Below are 20,651 nucleotides of genomic sequence, written 5' to 3'. Positions count from 1 at the left end.
GTTAGAAGCACTTCTGTGAATTCCCATGATGTTTTACAAAATTCGAGGTGGAAAGTTTCAATTGAACATTTGTCCCAGGATTCATAATTTAGTTTATATTTGGGTCCCCAGATTTTACTGCCATACAGAAGGATGGGTTTGATGACACTGTCAAATATTTTCAACCACAGTTTGATTGGGGGGTTAAATTTGAATAATATTTTTCCTTACACTGTAAAATGCCCTATGAGCCTTGTCTGTAAGGTAAGTTCCTTTACAACCATGTCAAATTGTCCAGAAGCCGAGATTGTCAAAGAAATTCTCCCCCAAATGTAAAAACATATTTTTTGTCTTTAAGACGATTTTTCTTTTGAAAAATTATGACTTTAGACTTGTCCATGTTTATTGGTAAAGCCCAGTTACTACAGCAATTTTCTAGAATTGAGAGGCTTTCATGTAATCCCTCTTCAGTTGGTGAGAGCAGCAGCAGGTCGTCTGCATATAGAAGACATTTGATTTCTCTGTCCTCTATATTGAGCCCATGGCTAGAAGATTTTTGAAGCATTGTGGCCAATTCATTTATGTAAATAGTAAATAAAGTTGGGCTTATGCTGCAGCCTTGACAAACTCCCTTATTCAGGCTGAAATATTCAGCTCTTTTGTTGTGTATTTTAATGCAGCATTTGTTGTCTTTGTACATGTCCTTAATTAAATCATATACCTTTCCTCCTATTCCACTCTGAATCAGTTTTAGGAAGAGTCTGTTATTCCAAACTGAATCAAAGGCTTTTTTTAAATCATTGAAGCAACCATATATTTTTCCTTGTTTTGTTTGGTGGGCATGTTTGTGTACAAGTGTGTGCAATGTGTAGATATGAGCAGTTGTTCTCTGTTTTGGCATGAATCCAATTTGACTGTTGTTTAAAGTCTTTTGTTCTTGGAGATAGTGGACTAATCTGTCATTCCCTATCTGTCACTCACTCGACGTTGTGTCGATGTAGTGATACTAGGGGTCACTCTTGGGAGCCCGAGACACCTCTGGTCTTTGATAAAAGGCCAATGAAAATTAGCGAGTGGTATTTGTATGCCACTCCCCCGGACATATGGGTATAAAAGGAGCTGGTATGCAACCACTCATTCAGATTTTCTCTACTGAGCCGAACAGTCATGCTCACTGAGCTGAATTCCCACGACTGTTCATTCACCTCTGCTGGATCTGATGGCGCATTTCAGGGGCTTCTCCCTCCTCTGCACTGGTGCACTGCAGAGAATCCCCCTGGGCGCTTCGGCAGAAAAAAAGAGTATATTTCTCTAAAAGAGTATATTTCTCTAAAAGAGCGGCACACACGGAATGTCTTTTTAAAGATGCGTCTTTTTAAAGATGCCTTTCCTTTGTGTGTTATTCCTGGTTGCGCTTGTTATCTCTCGCCTTCCGACGGTCACGATCACTGTCTTTTGTGTCTGGGCACTGCTCACGTGGAGACAGCGTTCGTGGATGGGTCATGTACTCATTGCGAGAACATGTCCATGGCAACGATGCAGTCGCGGCTTACCTTCATAAGAAAGCAAGCCACCCCGCCTTGGTCCTTCTACCCATGGATATGAGGCCAGCGCGGCTAGCACTGGGGGCGATTTGGGGACCCCAATGGGACCGCCTCTGCCAGGTATCCCCCCGCGGATCGTCTGCCCCGATCGGGCTTCCGAATGAGTCCGCCGGCTTGTCTCACGGCGAGTTTGACCTCTTATTCGGAGCCCGCGAAAGTGATGAGCTCTCGAGCACAACATCGGAGAGCGGGCTTGTCCAGTCGGACACCTCAGCTGGGCTCCTCCCTTCAGGTGCGGTCGCCCGGTCACAGGCTGATGCGGAGATGACGACATGCTTTCCCGGGCAGCCGCGAGCGTCGGGCTAGAGTGGAACCCTCCGCTCTCTCCTGAACCCTCACGGCTCGATGATTGGTTCCTGGGCTCGCGGCGCCACTCAAAGCCACACCCCGCCCCCATTGCTTTCTTCCTGGAAGTGCATGAAGAGCTGACAAGTTCGTGGGAGGTACTTTTTACTGCCCGGTCCAGATCTTTCAGCTTCCCACGCCCTCACTACCCTCGATGGTAGGGCGGCCAAGGGCTATTCGGCAATCCCTCCGGTGGATAAAGACACTCGCGGTGCACCTATGCCTACAGAGCGCCGCCACCTGGCTCGGGTGCCCAAAGCTCCCATCCAAGGCCTGTAGGTTTACGTCGTCTCTGACGGCCAAGGCTTATGGTGCTGCTGGATAAGCCGCCTCCGCCCTGCACGCCATGGCTCTCCTGCAAGTCCGCTAAGGCGCTAAAGGAACTGCACGAGGGTAGTTCCGCCCTGGGATTGATGCAACTGCGCTTGGCGACCGACCTCACTCTCCGAGTGACAAAGGTCACGGCGCGGTCTCTCGGGCAGACGATGTCCACATTAGTGGTCCAGGAGCACCACCTTTGGCTCAACCTGGTTGAGATGGGTGAGGCCGACAAGACACGGTTCCTTGCTGCCCCCATTTCCCAGGCTGGCCTATTCAGCGACACCGTCGAGGATTTTGCCCAGCAGTTCTCGACGGTGAAGCAGCAGATGGAGGCTATCTGGCATATCCTGCCCCGGCACGGCTCAAGATCCCGCATCCTGTCTGCTCATCGCCAAGGGCGTCCCCCTGCGGTGACTGCACCGGCTCCGCCGCAGCCCACCCCTTCGGCCCGGCCCCTGTGTGGAGCCTACCGCAGGAAGCAGACGCCAACCAGGGATGACGAAACCCGCTGCTCTGGAGCTGGTAAGCAGACCACTCCATCCCCCAGTTGAGGGCCTTTGCATTTAATTGCGCTGCATGCCCAAGTGGCTGCAGTACCCAAGAGTTCAGCAAGAGTGGTTTCCTTGTTCCCTGGGTCACGTATCCGGTGTGCACAGCCATCATCACGACCTCGGTCCACCACACTATTTGGCAGGTTTGGCACTCCAGTGGTGGTCTTCCTGCCCCTGAGAGCCCAGCTGTGGCACAAATCCGCCCTGATTTTACAGTCTCAACGGGTCACGAGGACAGGCCTCTTCCTCCCCTGTCCCAGGCTGTTCCAGGGTTGGTCATAAGGAGCCAGGTAAGTACTTCGATGTCCCTGAACACAGCACGACCACAACATGGTCGCAGAGGCAGCCCTTGCCCCGTTAAGGGAAGTGGGCATTCACATTCTCATCTCAACGATTGTCTAATCCTAGCTCACTCTCGGGACATGTTGTGTGCACACAGGGACTTGGTGCTCTCACACCTCAGCCGACTAGGGCTTCGGGTCAATTGGGAAAAGAGCAAGCTCCTCCCGGTTCAGAGCATCTCTTTACTCGGTTTGGAGTTGGACTCAGTCTTTTTGACAGCGCGCCTCATGAACAAGCGTGCACAGTCGGTGCTGGCCTGTTTGAAGGCGTTCAAACAGAAAACAGTGGTTCCACTGAAACTCTTTCAGAGGCTCCTGGGGCATATGGTATCCTCAGTGGTGGCCACCCCGCTCGGGTTGATTTATATGAGACCGCTTCAGCACTGGCTTCAGACTCAAGCCCCGAGATGGGCATGGCGCCACAGGACACATCGCATGGTCATCACGCCGGTCTGTCACCGTCTTTTCAGCCCTTGGACCAACCTCTCATTTCTACGGGCAGGTGTTCCCCTAGAGCAGGTCTCCAGGCACGTCGTGGTCATGACAGTCGCCTCCAAAACGGGCTGGGGCGTTGTTTGTAATGGGCACACAGACGCCGGCTTATGGACGGGCCCGCGACTGCATTGGCACATCAACTGCCTCGAGTTGTTGGCAATTCTGCTCGCCCTGCGGAGGTTCCGACCATTGATTCAGGGCAAGCACGCGTTAGTTTGGACAGACAACACGGTAATGATAGCATATGTCAACCGCCAAGGCAGTCTGCACTCTCGTTGTATGTCACAACTCGCCCGCTATCTCCTCCTTTGGAGTCAGCAGCACTTCAAGTCGCTGCAAGCCACTCACATCCCGGGCGACCTCAACACTACAGTGGATGCGCAGTCACGGCAGGTTACCCTCAGGGGAGAGTGGAGACTCCACCCTCTGGATGTATATCTTCCGCTAATTCATTTCTCTGTTGGCAAACTGCATTTCATCCAGCTGATTTGGAGTCGATTCGGACAGGCACAGGTAGACCTGTTCACCTCCCAAGAATCCTCCCACTGCCCGCTCTGGTACGCCCTGACCGAGGCACCCCTCGGCATAGACGCGTTGGCACACAGCTGGCCTCCTGGCCTACGCAAATAGTAGCGTTTCCCCCAGTGAGCCTACTTGGTCAGGGAGGACGAGGAACAGGTCATCCTGGTAGCACCCTACTGTCCCACCCAGACGTGGTTCTCAGACCTCACGCTACTCGCGACAAATTTCCCTGAGGAAGGACCTTCTTTCTCAGGGACGGGGCACCATCTGGCACCCACGACCAGACCTCTGGAATCTCCATGTCTGGCCCCGCGGTGGTATCACTCAGGCTAGGGCCCCCTCTACGAGGCGCCTGTATGCCTTGAAGTGGCATCTGTTCGCTAAGTGGTGTTCTTCCAGACTGGAAGACCCCAGAAATGCGCAGTCAGATCGGTGCTTTCCTTCCTACAGGAGAGGTAGGAAGGGCGGCTGTCCCCTTCCACCTTGAAGGTGTACGTTGCTGCTATAGCAGCACACCACGACACAGTGGACGGTAAGTCCTTAGGGAAGCACGACCTGATCATCAGGTTCCTGAGAGATGCCAGGAGGCTGAACCCCTCCAGACCACACCTCGTTCCCTCATGGGACTTCTCTGTAGTTCTTCATGGTCGACAGAGAGCCCCCTTTGAGCCTTTGCAGTCAGCTGAGCTTAAGGCACTCTCTTTGAAGACTGCCCTCCTGACTGCGCTCACTTCCATCAAGAGGGTAGGAGACCTGCAAGCGTTCTCTGACAGCGAAACGTGCCTGGAGTTCGGTCCAGGTGACTCTCACGTGATCCTGAGACCCCGACCGGGCTATGTGCCCAAGGTTACCACGACCCCTTTTTCAGGACCAGGTGTGAACCTGCGAGCACTGTCCCAGGAGGAGGCAGACCCAGCCCTGCCGTTGCTGTGTCCGATGCATGCTTTATGCATCTATTTGGATTGCACGCAGAGCTTTAGGATCTCTGAGCAGCTCTTTGTCTGCTTTGGTGCACAGCGGAAAGGAAGCGCTGTCTCCAAGCAGAGGATTGCCCACTGGCTCATTGACACCATAGCTATGGCATATCACGCCCAGGACGTGCCGCCCCCGGTAGGGCTACAAGCCCATTCTACCAAGGGTATAGCGGCCTCCTGGGCCCTGGCCAGGGGTGCCTCTCTAACAGACATTTGCAGAGCAGCGGGCTGGGCAACACCCAACACCTTTGCAAGGTTCTACAACCTCCGGGTGGAACCGGTTTCATCCCAGGTAGTGGCACGCAATACAAGCGGATAAGCCCGGGTTAGCCGGCCGGGTGTATCGCTTGCGCATAGCACCTTTCACCTCCTCTGAGCTGAAGACGTGCGCCATTAATTCCTAGTAGTGCTCACAAACTATATTCCCTGGTTGACTTCCTCCGAGCTCTGTGGCAGTCGAGTTTTTGGAGAGACTCGCTGCCGGCCCAGTACACGTGCTAATAAAGAGCTCTGTTCTGGGGTAGGTGCTCCGCATGTGGTGGTTCCCTGTAAGGCAACCCCATGCGATGTATATCTTCCGCTAATTCATTTCTCTGTTGGCAAACTGCATCTTCCTTGGGCAGAGCCCCCTCTTCCACAGTCTCCATGTTTGTAGTAACTCCTCCCCCGTTGGATAGGATCTACCTTGAGACATGAGATGGTCGGCAAGATCCCCCCCTTCTCTTTGGGCGAGGTGTGGTCTCCACGGTGTCCCCCCCTTGGGAGGGACAGCCCCCGACTAGACCTGGCGGCCCAGTCGGATAATCCCCCTTCTTTTTTAGGGAGTGAAAAAAAAGAGGGGTAAAAGAGGCCGCGACTGGGCTAGTCTGTCTCTATCTTTTGGGTAGTCGACTTGTCCCCAAAGGGCCTTTCGACACTCATAACTATGTTGGGGGAGGTTACGTGTCAGCCTAGTGTGCTGGCTATGAGGCACATAGTTGTTTGCCCATCACACACCGCCAGTTCACGTAACCCAGTTCAGCCAGTCACGGCGTTTTGTATAAGGACCCCTAGTGTCACTACATCGACACAACGTCAAGTGAGTGACAGATAGGGAATGCCATGGTTACTTGCGTAACCTCCATTCCCTCATGGAGGGAACGAGACGTTGTGTCCCTCCTGCCACAATGCTGAACTACCCGCTGAAATGGCCGGACCTTGTCTCGGCTCCTCAGCGTAAAACCTGAATGAGTGGTTGCATACCAGCTCCTTTTATACCCATATGTCCGGGGGAGTGGCATGCAAATACCACTTGCCAATTTTCATTGGCCTTTTATCAAAGACCAGAGGTGTCTCGGGCTCCCAAGAGTGACCCCTAGTGTCACTACATCATCACAACGTCTCGTTCCCTCCATCAGGTAACGGAGGTTACACAAGTAACCATGACGTTCATTATTCAACAGAAGAGTTTGCCAAGGTTGCTGCTCACTGAAATGCCCCTGTAGTTGTTTGGGTTAAATGTGTCACCTTGTTTGAAGATTGTGGTGATTTGATTTTATAAGCAAATTGAATAATTTGAAAATGGCCTTTTTCAGTTTGGGGCTGCCATGTTTCAACATCTCATTGCAAATTCCATCTGAACCACAAGATGTTTATTAGGGATTAGATTTTTTCACTAAGTTCCTTTAGAGATATGGGGGTATCCAAATGATTAATTGACCCTTTATTGTGTAGTCTGGTTGATGTAGTTGGCAGGTCATTTCCCGACAGCTCTTCGGTACTAAAAATTGGGTTGTATCTTCCTTTGCCTGAGTGTCCTGTGTCACTCAATACAACTGATCCTTGATAACTGAAAAATACGGATATGCGGTTGCAATGTCTAGCTGGAGATGTTGACCATTAATCACTTTCACTTGATCAAAGGTATGCCTAAGGGTCTCGTCTCATGTCTGCTCCAGAGGGAAATCCCCAGCAGGGAATACCCTAAGGGCTGGGGAAGCCAGAAGTTCCCCCTCCCTAACGTCATTCTAATGCAGAGCTGAGGTATATGGCCCCGGCTCCACCTCCACAGCCAGTGAATTGCAAACCACACACCGAGACACTTTTTTACAGGACCCATCCACACAAATTTCCCTCAATAAAGCAGTAAATGCCAGCTAATTCGTACCTAAAATTAGTGGATGGGTGAGGTGGGGACTAACTGCAGCCTCTACGCTATGCTTTTGTCCCCAAAATTGAATGATGACCGTCACTAACAGATAATCGTGAACACTTTACGTTTACCCGCCAGCTTGTTTCCAAAGCCTTGGATTGAATCAAGCTTTGGTGAATGGAGGTTTGACTGCAACCTAAATCCACCAAGGCTTGATATGTACCCCCCCCCCCCACACACACACACACTCACAGGTATCCAGTATGCTCCTGCTCAATTGGGTGTAGCCTGTGGCACATCATGGACCCAGACCAATGTCTCTGCCTTCATCGTGGGGCATCGGTCCTGGAAATGCCCTGGACCCCCGCAGCTCCAGCAGAGTGGCCCAGACTTCACACTCACACCTGCGGCAGCGGATTCACCAGCCTGTGGGAGAGAGTGGAGAAGGTTAGGAATTCCCAGTTTCCGGGAAGCAGGAACAGGATGACGGAAAGGGGAGGGGGGGAAGGGAGAAAAAAGGAGAGAGAGAAAAGGACTCGCCATCCCACGGATACGCTGCTGTATGGTCCCAGCCAACTGGATCGCCTCCTCCAGTGATGCCAAATGGTGGCATTGGACCCACTCTGCCATCCCCTTTGGCAGCTGGGAGTCGAACTGCTGCAGCACCATGATGTTGATGACATCATCGGTGTCGGCCTCCTCCTCAGCCTGCAACCACCACCGGCAGGCATCGCGGAGCCGTTGTACATAGGCAGACGCATGGTCGACCTCGCTCAGCATCAGTTTGCGGAAACGCTGGTGTTGCTGTTCTGGGCTGCGGCTGACCAGTTGCAGGATGGCTTTCTTCAAACCGGAATACTCCATGAGGTTGGCAACTGGTAGTTGTTGTGCTGCGATTTGGGCTTCCCCAGACAGCAGCGGCAGCAGATGGACCGCCCACTGTGAGCATGGCCACTTCAGGGCATCCTATGTCACTTAGAGAGTCTCATGCCGGCCGTGTACGCTGATCTCACGATCACAAACACACCAGTCTTTGGTCATTAGACAGAGGTAATTGACTAAATACTATTCAGATGGCTGCTCATGCCTGCTGTTTTTTCTAAAAGAATTTTGTTTAGTCCCCTTAGATAGTAGACTCTTAATTAGAGTAACATTATTTACTACTCAGAGGTCATGAAAGCTAAAATTTACAAAGATAGACCAACATTACCTAAGTTAAAAATAGTTTTATATAATCATGCCATAGTTTCCTATGTACACTTAGCTAGAAAAATATTACAAGAACTTTAGACTTTAGGTTTAGACTTCACCCTATTTAGGTTGGTCGATCAACTTCATGTTGTCCTAAACGGAAATTCCATATCGAGCCTGTACACACTAAGTACACTTGAACTAATGCCAATTTGTTAGTCGAAGCTCTAAAGTCTCAGTCGGTGTGCCCCATGCTCCACTCAGAACTGAGCTTAAGTCCACTACTAACCTGGTCGTAGATTTGCAGAAACATGGATTTAACGTAATCTACTAAAGACAATAATTTCAGAGTAAATCAGAATAAACTCAAATGTAACAATTTATTTAACAGGTAAAATAATACATTCATCAGTTCCAATTAGACATTAATAAGTCAAATTCAAACATTTATCAAAACATAAGAAATAAGAATTGCATACCTGGTAGAGAAAACTACACACAGCAATTGTGTGGAAGATCTGACTACAGATTCCCCTTCTCCTTTGCCATCTCTCCTTAAGTACCAAATTATTCTATTGTTATTTCAGATGTGTTAGTTTGATGTTATTCAGAATTTGTTTACTATTTAGGGGGTTGTAAGTAGACCTTTGAAACTTGTAATTGAGTAGGTCATTTGATGTTTACAAAGAATACACCTAATCTGCATACAGCATATGGTTCTTGTGAGAGACCAGGGAGGGGCATGCCCCTGATAGAATACAGTATTTTACTAAGTTCTTAAATCTTACTCGTGATTTGACTTTGCTGAAAGGGAATGAGACCATTTTACCAGTTGCACTGAGACCTCTTGAATGATACCAAATGTGTATGATCAGAAAACATTACAGAACAGGATAAGTCATAACTTAGTTTTTGGTGACTCTAAAGTGACCTGAGGTGAGGTATGGAAGAGAGGGGGCAGATGTGAGTGAGATTTGCATTTTATTGCCCTTACCCAGTAGGGTGTGTTGTCTCTGGTGGAGATGCTCTTCTGTGTGAGAGTTTTTGACTTTTACCGGAAATGGCGTCCTTTTGTGCGTAGACATCCTAGTGCCAGCCTTACAGCTCCATGAGGGCCTGGTGTTTTGTGGATGCTGGCGAAGGACTTGAAGACTTCTTCCAGCGGCGAGGATGTCATGGCAGCGTATCCTTCCTCCATCCCGGGTTTCGGCACCACTGTGACAGGTTCGTATGTGAAGGTGGAAAGAGGAAGCGGGAGACAGCAAAACTGAACACAGTGGGTAATTATTTTATAACAAAAAAAAAACTTGCTTTCCAGCGGAACAGTTCTTTCAACACACACCTAGCTCGGCTCTCTCTCTCCCCGGCAGTCTGGATTGCCCTTTTAAATCCCTCTCCAATGTCACTGCAAACACAAAATAGCTGTGTGGTGGGGGGGGCGTGGTTCACCACCGGCTTGTGAATGGAGAGCGAGATCAAGAGATGAGAATGGTAAGGATCATCACCTGGCAATGTTTGTCTCTAACAGCTGTTTGTCATTGCAGTGAGAGTGGAGACGGGTTTTAAGAGTGAGCTGGACACCCGTGAGGGGAGAGAGCAGCCACGCACACACTGAAACTGTACTGTTGTTAAGATTGCGCTGAAAAGCGAGTTTGTGTTTGTGGAAATAAAAAGTACCTTTTTGAATTGGATTTTGCCATCTCCCGCTTCCTCCTTTCCATTAAGAAGAGACCTTTTACACTGGTGCCAAAACCCAGGATTTAAGAGAGGAAGAATTCCGCCATGGATGCATCACCTCTGGAGAACGTTTTCCCTCTTTGAGCTGCGCACCAAACAGGAGCAGCGGTTCATTGCGCTCCTCCAGGCCCAAGCGGAGGACCGGCAGATGTTCCAGAGCTTGCTGCACCAGGAAGGTGCTGCCGCCACGACCCCGGACCCCGTGACCACCCTGCCCCAGGTTCCACTAGTCAAGATGGGCCCCCAAGACGATCCGGAGGCCTTACTGGATCTCTTTGAGTGGACAGCAAGGGCATGCGGATGGCTGAGCACCCATTGGACAGTCCGGTTAATCCACTGTTGTCCAGAGAAGCCCAACTTGCAGCGCAGCAGTTACCAGCGGACAACATTCTTGTGTACGCTGACTTGAGGAAAGTCATCCTACAATGGGGCGGCCGGACACCCAAGCAGCAGCGCCAATGCTTTCGCTCGATGACCATTGGTGATGATGTTTGCCTTCGCCCAACAGCTCTGGGACGTCTGCCGGAGGTGGTTGCTGGCTAAGCAACGGCCATCCAGCTGGCAGAGGACCACATGTCGGCATATTTGGGACCGGCAAGCCCCAAGATCCTTCTCTATCTCTCTCTCTCTCTCTCTCTCTCTCACTCTCTTGTCTCCCTTACTCCCCCTGCTTTCTGTCCTGTTCCTCCTGCACAGACACGGGGAGGGGCCCCTCCCAAACCGGCTCCGGGGATTGCACTACCAGCCGGTTTCCCCTGCCCCTCTCCGCTCTCACTCCCAGGGTGGTGGAACCGCTGTAACGGGTGCGGGTGTGGAGCCTGGGCCAGACTGTTGGAGCTGCAGGGAGCCCGGGCATTTCCGGGACCAATGCCCAGTGACGGAGGTGGGGACATTGGTTCAGGTCCCCGACGTGCTGCAGGCCATCCCCGATCAAGGTGGGATACTTAGTGGATACCGCATACCTGTGGGTATTAAGGGGGGTACATACCAGGCCTTGGTATATTCGGGTTGCAGCCAAACCTCCATCCATCAATGCCTGGTTCAAGACGAGGCTTTGGGTGCTAGTTACAAGGTGAAGGTAAGATGTGTGCCTGGGGATATCCACGAGTATCCTGTAGTGACAGTGACGATTCAATTTTGGAAACAAAAGCATAGTGTCAAGGCTTCAGTTAGTTGATGCCTCACCCATCCACTAATTCTGGGCATGAATTGGCCAGCATTTTCCACTTTATTAAGAGAAAATTGTGTGGATGGGTCCTGTAACAGAGCGTCTCGGTGTGGGTATTGTGATGTGCTGGCTGGGAAGGCAGAGCCGGGTCCATCTATGTCAGCTCCGTGTCAGGATGACAAAGGGGAGAGGGAAGTCTTGGCTTCCCCAGCCCTTAGACGATTTCCCACTAGGGATTTCCGTCTGGAGCAGATGTGAGACAAGACTCTTAGGCATGCCTTCGACCAAGTGAGAGTGATTGATGGTCAGCGTCTTCAGCCAGACATTGCACTCACCTATCCATACTTTTTTATTATAAATGACTGGTTGTAACGAGTGATGCAGGACACTCAGACAAAGGAAGATAAAACCCAGTTATTGATACCGAAGAACCATCGGGAATGTTATTCCAGACGGCTCATTATAATCCGAAGGCGGGTCACTTAGGGCAGGAAAAGACATTGAACCATCTAATGGCCCGTTTCTTTTGGCTGGGCATTTGCGGGGATGTTCGCAGATGGTGTGTGGCATGCTGTGAATGTCAGCTGGTGAATCTGCCGGCCACCCCAAGTGCACCCGCTTCCTTTCATCGAGGTCCCCTTCGAAAGAATTGTATAGACCTCATTGAGCCATTAGAGTGGATGGCATGCAGGCATCGCTTTGTATTGGTTCTGGTGGACTACGCAACGCAATATTTGGAAGCAGTGCCTTTGCGCAACATCTCAGCATGTAGTGTTGCTGAGGCAATCTTCATAATTATCTATTTATTTGGGGATTCCGAAAGAAATCCTCATTGATCAAGGGACTACTTTTATGTCACGTACACTATGCGAGCTGTACGAATTATTGGGTATTAAATCGATTCTGACAAGTGTCTACCACCCGCAAAATGGATGGCTTGGTCGGTTTAATAAAACCCTGAAAAACATGATTCGTAAGTTCGTGCACGAAGATGCTTGGAATTGGGATAAGTGGCTTGAACCCCTGTTATTCGCAGTTCGAGAGGTCCCACAAGCCTCCACGGGGTTCACCCCATTTGAATTATTGTATGGGCGTAATTAGGAGGAGGGACCTTCAAACAGCAAAAACAAAATTCAATACCAGTCTGATGGAGGAATTGTGCATTCCTGGTCAGACCCGGCTGTATAACGGGGAGCTTGGCTACAGGAATTTACACAGTGAGATAAAGTCCTTGTATTACTATCAACATCAAGCTCTAAATTACTCACAAAGTGGCAAGGGCCCTTTGAAGTCACACGGTGAGTCGGGGAAGTCAATTATGAGGTTAAACAAACGGATAGAGGCAGAGCACAGCAAATTTTCCACCTCAAACTCTTAAAACCGTGAAGGGAGGTGGTCCCCGTGGCTTTGGTGACGGTGGTACTGGAGAGGGAGGAGCTTGGGCCGGAGGTGAACTCACTTGCGGAGACCACCTCTAAACATTGCAAATCACAGACGTGGCCCGGTTGCAAAGAGAATTCTCGAACATGCTCTCGCCCCTTCCCTGCAATACGAACCTCATAAAACACCATATCGAAACAACCCCAGGGGTAGTGGTACGCTACGCTATCGTCCCTACCGATTACCCGAGCACAAAAAAAAAGTGGGTAAAGAATTAAAGGTCATGCTCGATATGAGGGTAATAAAAGAATCCCACAGTGACTGGGCCAGCCCGGTGGTGCTGGTTCCAAAGAGTGATGACTGCTTGATCAGTTGGGCGTGGCTCACTTTTATTCGACACTGGATTTAATGAAGGGTTATTGCCAGATCCCCTTAACACCAATGTCCCATGAGAAAACGGCCTTCTCCACACTGTTTGGCTTACACTAATTCGTGACCCTTCCGTTCGGTTTGTTTGGGGCCCCGGCTACATTTCAGTGCCTTATGGACCGAGTCCTCAGACCACACTCTGCATACACCGCTGCCTATCTGGATGACATCATTATATACAGTAATGATTGGCAGCGGCATATGCAGCATCTGAGGGCGGTTCTGAGGTCACTGCGGCGGGCGGGACTCACGGTAAACCCCAAGAAATGCACAATTGGACGGGTGGAGGTATGGTATCTGGGGCAGGTGCACCCCCAAATTGATAAGACCGCAGCAGTTGCAGCCTGCCTGAGACACAAGACCAACAAGGAGGTGAGACAGTTCCTGGGGCTGGCTGGCTATCATGGGAGGTTTGTGCATAATTATTCGGATGTCACCAGTCCGCTGACAAATCTCACTAAAAGGGAGCCCCAGACCCGGTCCAGTGGTCGGAGCCATGCCAACAGGCTTTTATGCAGGTGAAAACTGCATAAAAAAGCAGCAGAAAACTTTCCCTGAATGTTGTAGCTTGTGAGTTTAAGTGATGACTTTTGAGTGATTCCTGACCCAATCATGTAATGAAATATACTGAATTAAATAAGTACCTTAGAATATCAACTGTATAACGAAAAGAGAAGAAACAGTCAAATAAATATAAAAAAAAAATAATAATAATGAATATGCATAAATTAAGCTCTTGCTAATAAACTAATAATTTTTCACATAATTTATAACTTTCAGCATGTTTTTTTTTTTATTTATCTGGCCAAGGTCGCTTGTGTCTGCAATACATCTTCCTGTCTCAACAGCAGCGTAACTTGTTTTTACATTTTGAAACTCTCCATAGACTTCCATGCATTTTATGGATTTTATACAGTTCTAACGATAATTTCTATCCCCTAACCCTAAACCTAACTCTCACAGAAACCTTTTTGCATTTTTACATTTTCAAAAAAACATAATTTAGTATGTTTATTAAGCCATTTCCCTCATGGGGACTGCTGGCTGGGCCCCACAAGGTAGGTGATCTCAGGTTTTACTATCCTTGTAGAGACATTTGGTTCCCACAATGTAGCATAAACTTGTACACACACACACACACACACACGCACACACACACATACACCTTTAAATTCAATTCCTCAGCTTGGTAGTAGTGTTAGAGGACATTTTTACAACCCCAATTCCAAAAAAGTTGGACAGTATGAAAAATGCTAATAAAAACAAAAAGGAGTGATTTGTAAATTATATTCACCCTTTGCTAAATTGAAAACACTACAACTACACATTATTATGTTTTATCTTGTGAATTTCTTCGTTTTGTTTTTTATGTACAGTCATTTCAAATCAGATGATTGCAACACGCTCCAAAAAATGTTGAGACGGGCAATTTAAGACTAATAACAATTTGAGTATATAAGGAGCCTTCAAAAACAGCCTAGTCCTTCAAGCTGTGCTGCTGCTCTTATCTTGATTTGCTCCAATTCTGATCACACTTTTTTCGACAAAGTTTACAATTTGGGTGACCATCAACATTGGTGATGCCTTATGGGCCTTTTAAATAACCTTAATATTCCTACACCATGGACTTCAGCTGCTTGGCGGAGGGAAATAAAGGTCCAGGCTTTGACATTTCAGTGCACTGTGCTCTCTCTCTGCCATGCAGTTCACACGTGTGGCTTTTAAAATGAAGAGACAGTTCAGTGAAAGAGGAGACATACATCGCAGTTTAGAGATTTATTTATACGTTTATATGATGCTGTGTAAATGTAGCTGATTCTCTCTTAAATTAAGTGATATTTACAATGGAAACTTTAATTCCTTTTCTTGGATTTTAGAAAAAGAAATCAAAGTATTACCGTGAATGCAATACCGTGAATTATAAATGTCAACGGTTTGATAAGCATCTCTTTTTAAAACCATGGTATACCATGAAACCGTGACACCGTTACATCCCTACTTGCAACTCTCTCTAAGGTTTAGCGTATTTTATTACACCAGTACACTGTCGGATGTAAGGCTGTTGTTTAAGCCTCTCTGATCATCTGCTTGCACTATTCAAACATTAATAACCTGAAATGGGATATCAAGACCTTTGAACACAGTTTATTTACAGAGACGTGTTTGCTCTTCCTACTTCATTGGCCATTCTTCCACCTGCGAGATGATGTAGTGATAAAGATTGTTTGTCAGCTCATTGATATGGAAGGGAAAGATGGAGAGCAGGTAGCTGAATTCACATAAACTTTTCCAGGTTTGATGAAGCCTTCTTTATATGAAAGTTAGTCCTATTTACACTTGGTACGTGTTTACGCTCAAGAACCATGTATGTTTTGCCTCGCTGAGGGACTTTCCTTTCCTGTACAGTCCTGCATGTCTGCAGCAGTCACAGTGCAAACAACACAGCCATGAACACATACATCACAGTCAGCTTCACAGTAAGACTAATAACAACTGCCTGCACTGAGGTCTCTATTTGTTTAGCAGAGCAAAGCTCACATAATCTGCATCCAGTCTACACTCAACTTTGCATTTAGAGAGCTCCACGTGTCTCAGTATGTGTCGATGTAGCTGGAGTTTGGCTGAGGATGCCATGGACAGCAGCCCTCAGCATTAGGCTCTGTAATGAAGAGAGGACTGAATCCACACAAATGTTGAACTCGGCCCAAAACCATTATTAAATGCAGAGAGAGTGAGAGAGAGCAGCGAGCGTGGGAATGACTGCATAGAGGACAGTTTATTGAGATTTAATGAGTTACATTACAGTTTGTTCTCTAAACTTTGATGCATGATTTGACAGATCTTGAAATAAATATTTTTCTAAATGAAACCAATTAATTATAGCGTTTCTGTCTCACTACTCTTGGCTGTGATCAAGGGTCAGAATGAGTGTATAGAAGTGTAATCACAATAGCACATCAAACAAATCACTCTTTCTCTGTGTTACAGGGATTTTTGGATGGTGAAAGTGTCTTCAATTGCATTGCATCCCTTCTCACTCAACATACAGTGCTACACTGAAACCCTCTCCAACAGGACCAAGAGGGACCTTAAGAGCTGAAATGCTCTGCTTGCTATTATGGAGTAAGGAAAAAAAGATTAGAAATAGTGAATACTGAAAGACGAAATGAAAGAGATTCACAGAAGAGGAGAGTTTAAGTGTTCTGCTCTGGAATGACCTCCCACACACACGGTTTCTATGGGGATTTCTGCATAATGGCACTCTCCTGGATGGGAGGAAGTGTATTTCTGAAGCATCTGATTGCTCTGCTGTGATTGGTCAGTATTTTTCAGCTGCTTTACTGCCATTGATCAGCATGCCTGCGAAGGGGAAGTACCTGCTGAATGAGCAGGAGCTGAAACAGGAAGCACTATACAGGAAATTTTCTGGCATTAGCCAATACCAGCCCTTCGTTCTGTTGTTGGGACTGAGCATGCTCACATGCGCAACACTGCTAGTGATCTTCTTCAGCTTGGGACTGGTGAGATGCCACATTTATTCTCTCCCTCTTTTTCACTTACAAATGCACACACTAAATAAGTTTCCATCCAAGGGTTTTTTTGCGACAGAAGGTGTAGCGCATCTAAAAGTTTACAGATATAGCTGATGGAAACACAAATTATCAATAAAATGTACAATTAAATCAGGTGATCAGAATAAGTATCTTGTGGCCAGTAAGTCTCTTTTTTATGATTAACATTTTTATTAAAACACAGAAATACAACATAAACACACAAAATCAACTTTTAAAACCTACTACCACTCCTCCTACTCCCCCTGACCCCTGTGGTCATCAATGAACACATACAAAAGAAAACAAAAACCAAAACCAAACAACTAATAATTGTTTTTTTTTAAAATACATATATATAAAAATCACACACATTGACAGTTATCCCTCTCTCTCCACTATTTCACCCGAGAACCCTCCAAGAACACTAAATATCCACCCCATTTCCCAACAAACAAATCCAAATTCCCTAATCTTCTATAAGACCCTTCTTCTAAGGCTGCCACTCTTCCCATCTCCGAGCACCACTCCTGAAATGTGGGTGCTCCAACTGACTTCCAACCCCTCAAAATCACCTGCCTGGCAACAATAATACTGGTTAGGATCCAATCCTCCACATGTTTATTCCCTACATTGATGACCGCCCCATCTCCCAGAATACAGAGTCTGGGGCAAAATGAAACCCGAGTGCCCAAGACGTCACATACAAAATTCTGAACCCTCAACCAAAACCCTTGGATCTTAATGCACCCCCAAAAAACATGGGTTGTGTCTCCATCCTCCGATTGGCATCACCAGCAGGTGGGTGTGTTTTTAAGACCAAGCCTATACAATCTAGAGGGGGTCCAATAGAATCTATGTAAAATCTTGAATTGCATAAGGTGAACCCTTGCATCTGTAGATAGAGACTTGACATTTTTTAGAATCCTAGCCCACACTCCCTCCTCCAATACCAAGTTTAAATCTTTCTCCCATAATCTCTTGATAGATGTTAGAGCTCTGTCCCCCAGACTCTGAATTAAAAGGGAGTAATACACTGATGCCTCAAGATCTTTTCCAAAAGCAGTAATCACCTCTCCCAGAGTATCTGCCACTTTAGGGGAGTGTATGCTACTCCCAAAAACAATACAGAGCAGGTAGCGCAGCTGTAAATACCTAAAAGAACTGAGATCTGGAAATCCCAAAATGTTGAACCAAATTTTCAAACGATCTCAACACTCCACTCTCATATAGGTCACCTGAGTGTAGTAACCCCCCCTCACAATGCACTCTAACAATCAGAAAGGGGACTTATTAATACATAATTTTGGGTTCAGCCATATGCTTGAGGAAACATTAAAATAAATGTCTGAATTAAACACTCTGGACACTTTTGTCCATACCGAGTGCAAATGCAAGATAACGGGGTGTAACTTAACTTCTCCTGTTAGTTTGATAGAAAAGCTTTCCAATGGCGAAATAGGGGCAAGAACTTCCTGTTCAATACAGAACCAGGGAGGGGCTCTCTCAGGTGGAAGTGACCAGTGAGCCAAATGTCTGAGACCCAATGCATAATAATAAAACTAAATCTTGGGTAGGCCTAGCCCACGTTTGTCAATTGGTCTATGTAACTTATTAAAATGTAATCTAGGATGCTTACCATTCCAAATGAAGGACTTCACTCTGCTATCAAATTGCTTAAAGGAAGAGAGGGGGACATCTATAGGGAGAGATTGTAACAGGTAGTTACATTTTGGAATACAATTCATTTTAATAACATTAACCTTCCCAATCATAGATAAATATAATGAAGCCCACCTGTCCACATCACTCAAAAACCTTTTTATTAAGGGATCAAAATTAACTCTAAAACAGACAAATTTGCTGGGAATAAAATGCCCAAATACTTAATGCCCTGTTTGGGCCACTGGAAAGCCATTACTGGGCAGTACGCTGTCAGAGCCAGAGTTTAGGATTTAGACAAATTAACTCTGTATCCTGAGAATTTAGAAAAGGAATTAACCCTCTGGGGTCTGAGGGTGTTTTGGGCCCTGGAGAAGTTTTGACATGCCTTGACATTTGTGCTTTTTTCAGTTGCTTAAAAACATATTAATGGCTAATGTCTGATAACACTGTATTCAGCACAAACTGGGCTACAATAATATGTGAACAACATGTATGTACATGTTTGTATTTTTGAGAAAATAACGTTTATGTGTGGTTTTTGAAAAAACTAAAATTTAAGTCACTGAAATAAGGCCATATAACACACACTAAACATTTGTCCACAAGACATTTGAGAATTGGATCTTGTAGCCTAGAGTCTTTGCTACAAAAATGATGTGAAAACCATCCTGATCACTCATTCATACAAAACAATATAGTCATTTAACTTTTATAAGACACTTTTAGTGTTAGAAAGGCCATATGCGAGGAGGCGTGGATGATCATGAATATTGATGTGATTCACACCTGAGGAGACAAAGACCCCTCCCCTGAGAGAGAATGAATGTGAGGAGACTTAATGATTGAATGTATTGTTTGTAGCTTATTCACAAAATCAAGTTTAAGTTAAAAGAAGTAATCTGACTATACATTGTCTTTACCTAAATACTTTACTTAAAAACTTTAGACCTACACTACCATTTAAAAGTTTTAGATCTGTAAGATTTTTTTATGTTTTTAAAAGAAGTCTCTTCTGCTCACCAAGGCTGCATTTATTTGATCCAAAATACAGCAAAAACAGTGATATTGTGGAATATGTTTACAATTTAAAATAACTTTTCTATTTGAATATATTGTAAAATGCAATTTATTCCTGTGATCAAAGCTGAATTTTCAGCATCATTACTGCAGTCTTCAGTGTCACATGATCTGTCAGAAGTCATTCTAATATGCTGATTTTCTAATATGGGCATATTTACAGCACATTTTACACATTTACACCCGAACAGATATTTGCAAGCACAAGCTTCGTTGATGATAACGAGGCAGCATAAACACTAGTTAAAATATAATCTAAACATTCATATTATTTTTATATCATATTACATAACATATTTATATCATACAGCGTACAATTTAAATACCTGCTTTAGCCGAAACAACATTTAAATGTAACTAAAACTTGCCTATTAGGACATATTTCAAATTTCAATACTCTGAATACTGGGTGGCAAGTCTGGAAATAGTCCAACTAGTAAAATATGTACATGTTTATATAAAATAGCATGTCAACTAATGTAAGTAAAGACTTATCTGAAATTGTATCCTCGGCTGGATCATGTCGCTCTTCAAAATGCAAACATTCCTCGTCGGATTCCCGCTCTTCTTCTGAGGAAAATGTGAACTCTTCCTCACTATCCAGGACCATCTGTAGAGCTTCCTCACCTGTGTAGCATGCCATCTTCCAAACACGCAGGAAAGTGAATGAATCTGATGATGAACTTGATGCTTTTTAAGGCATTGTTGGGGGCATTTTCCATTTGCATTGATCGCCTCAGCACATTACCTTATGAATAGCACGCACTGCTGATGGGTGTGATCACATTAGCGATAATTAGCTGAGCCAGGAGAAACTGTACATCTCTTTGTTTCATACAGATTACATTGCAGGAGAATATTTGTTTTAAATTTGAATTGTTTTATTTAAAAGTAGACATTTTAAGCTTTCTTTAGACATATGTTTCATGTTTGTGTGATACGAGTTTCAGTTCATTTTTGTGACGTATTTCAGAAAGATGCTCGCGGAGACAGAGACGGCTGAAAGCGCACCCTGTTTATTTTCTTTATTTTACAAAAGCACAAGGTTTTGTTGTTATTATAGGATGCGTCCGTTGACCCCAGAGGGTTAATAATTCTGTGGAGGCAAGGCATAGATCTAGTGGGGTTGGAGATGGATAATAAAATATCATCTGTGTAAAGCAAACGCTTATGTGCCACACCTCCCACAA

General features: G+C 46.2%; 1 protein-coding gene across 4 annotated transcripts in view; it reads left to right on the top strand.

Annotated features, from left to right (window-relative positions):
- Nucleotides 1-20,651, top strand: part of LOC127444080 (adenylate cyclase type 2-like) — a 99,230-nt gene that overhangs the window by 50,946 nt on the left and 27,633 nt on the right. For all 4 annotated transcript variants that reach the window (XM_051703255.1, XM_051703282.1, XM_051703273.1 and 1 more), the window contains exon 2: nt 16,157-16,689. In XM_051703255.1, coding sequence (XP_051559215.1) covers nt 16,525-16,689 — 165 coding nt within the window. In that variant the 5' untranslated portion in view covers nt 16,157-16,524. The remainder of the gene's footprint in view (nt 1-16,156; nt 16,690-20,651) is intronic.

The sequence above is a fragment of the Myxocyprinus asiaticus genome, chromosome 1 (genome assembly GCF_019703515.2).
Source record: "Myxocyprinus asiaticus isolate MX2 ecotype Aquarium Trade chromosome 1, UBuf_Myxa_2, whole genome shotgun sequence".
Lineage (NCBI taxonomy): Eukaryota > Metazoa > Chordata > Actinopteri > Cypriniformes > Catostomidae > Myxocyprinus > Myxocyprinus asiaticus.
The sequence above is the reverse complement of the archived record's forward strand: the minus strand, read 5'-3'. Positions and strand labels throughout refer to the sequence as shown.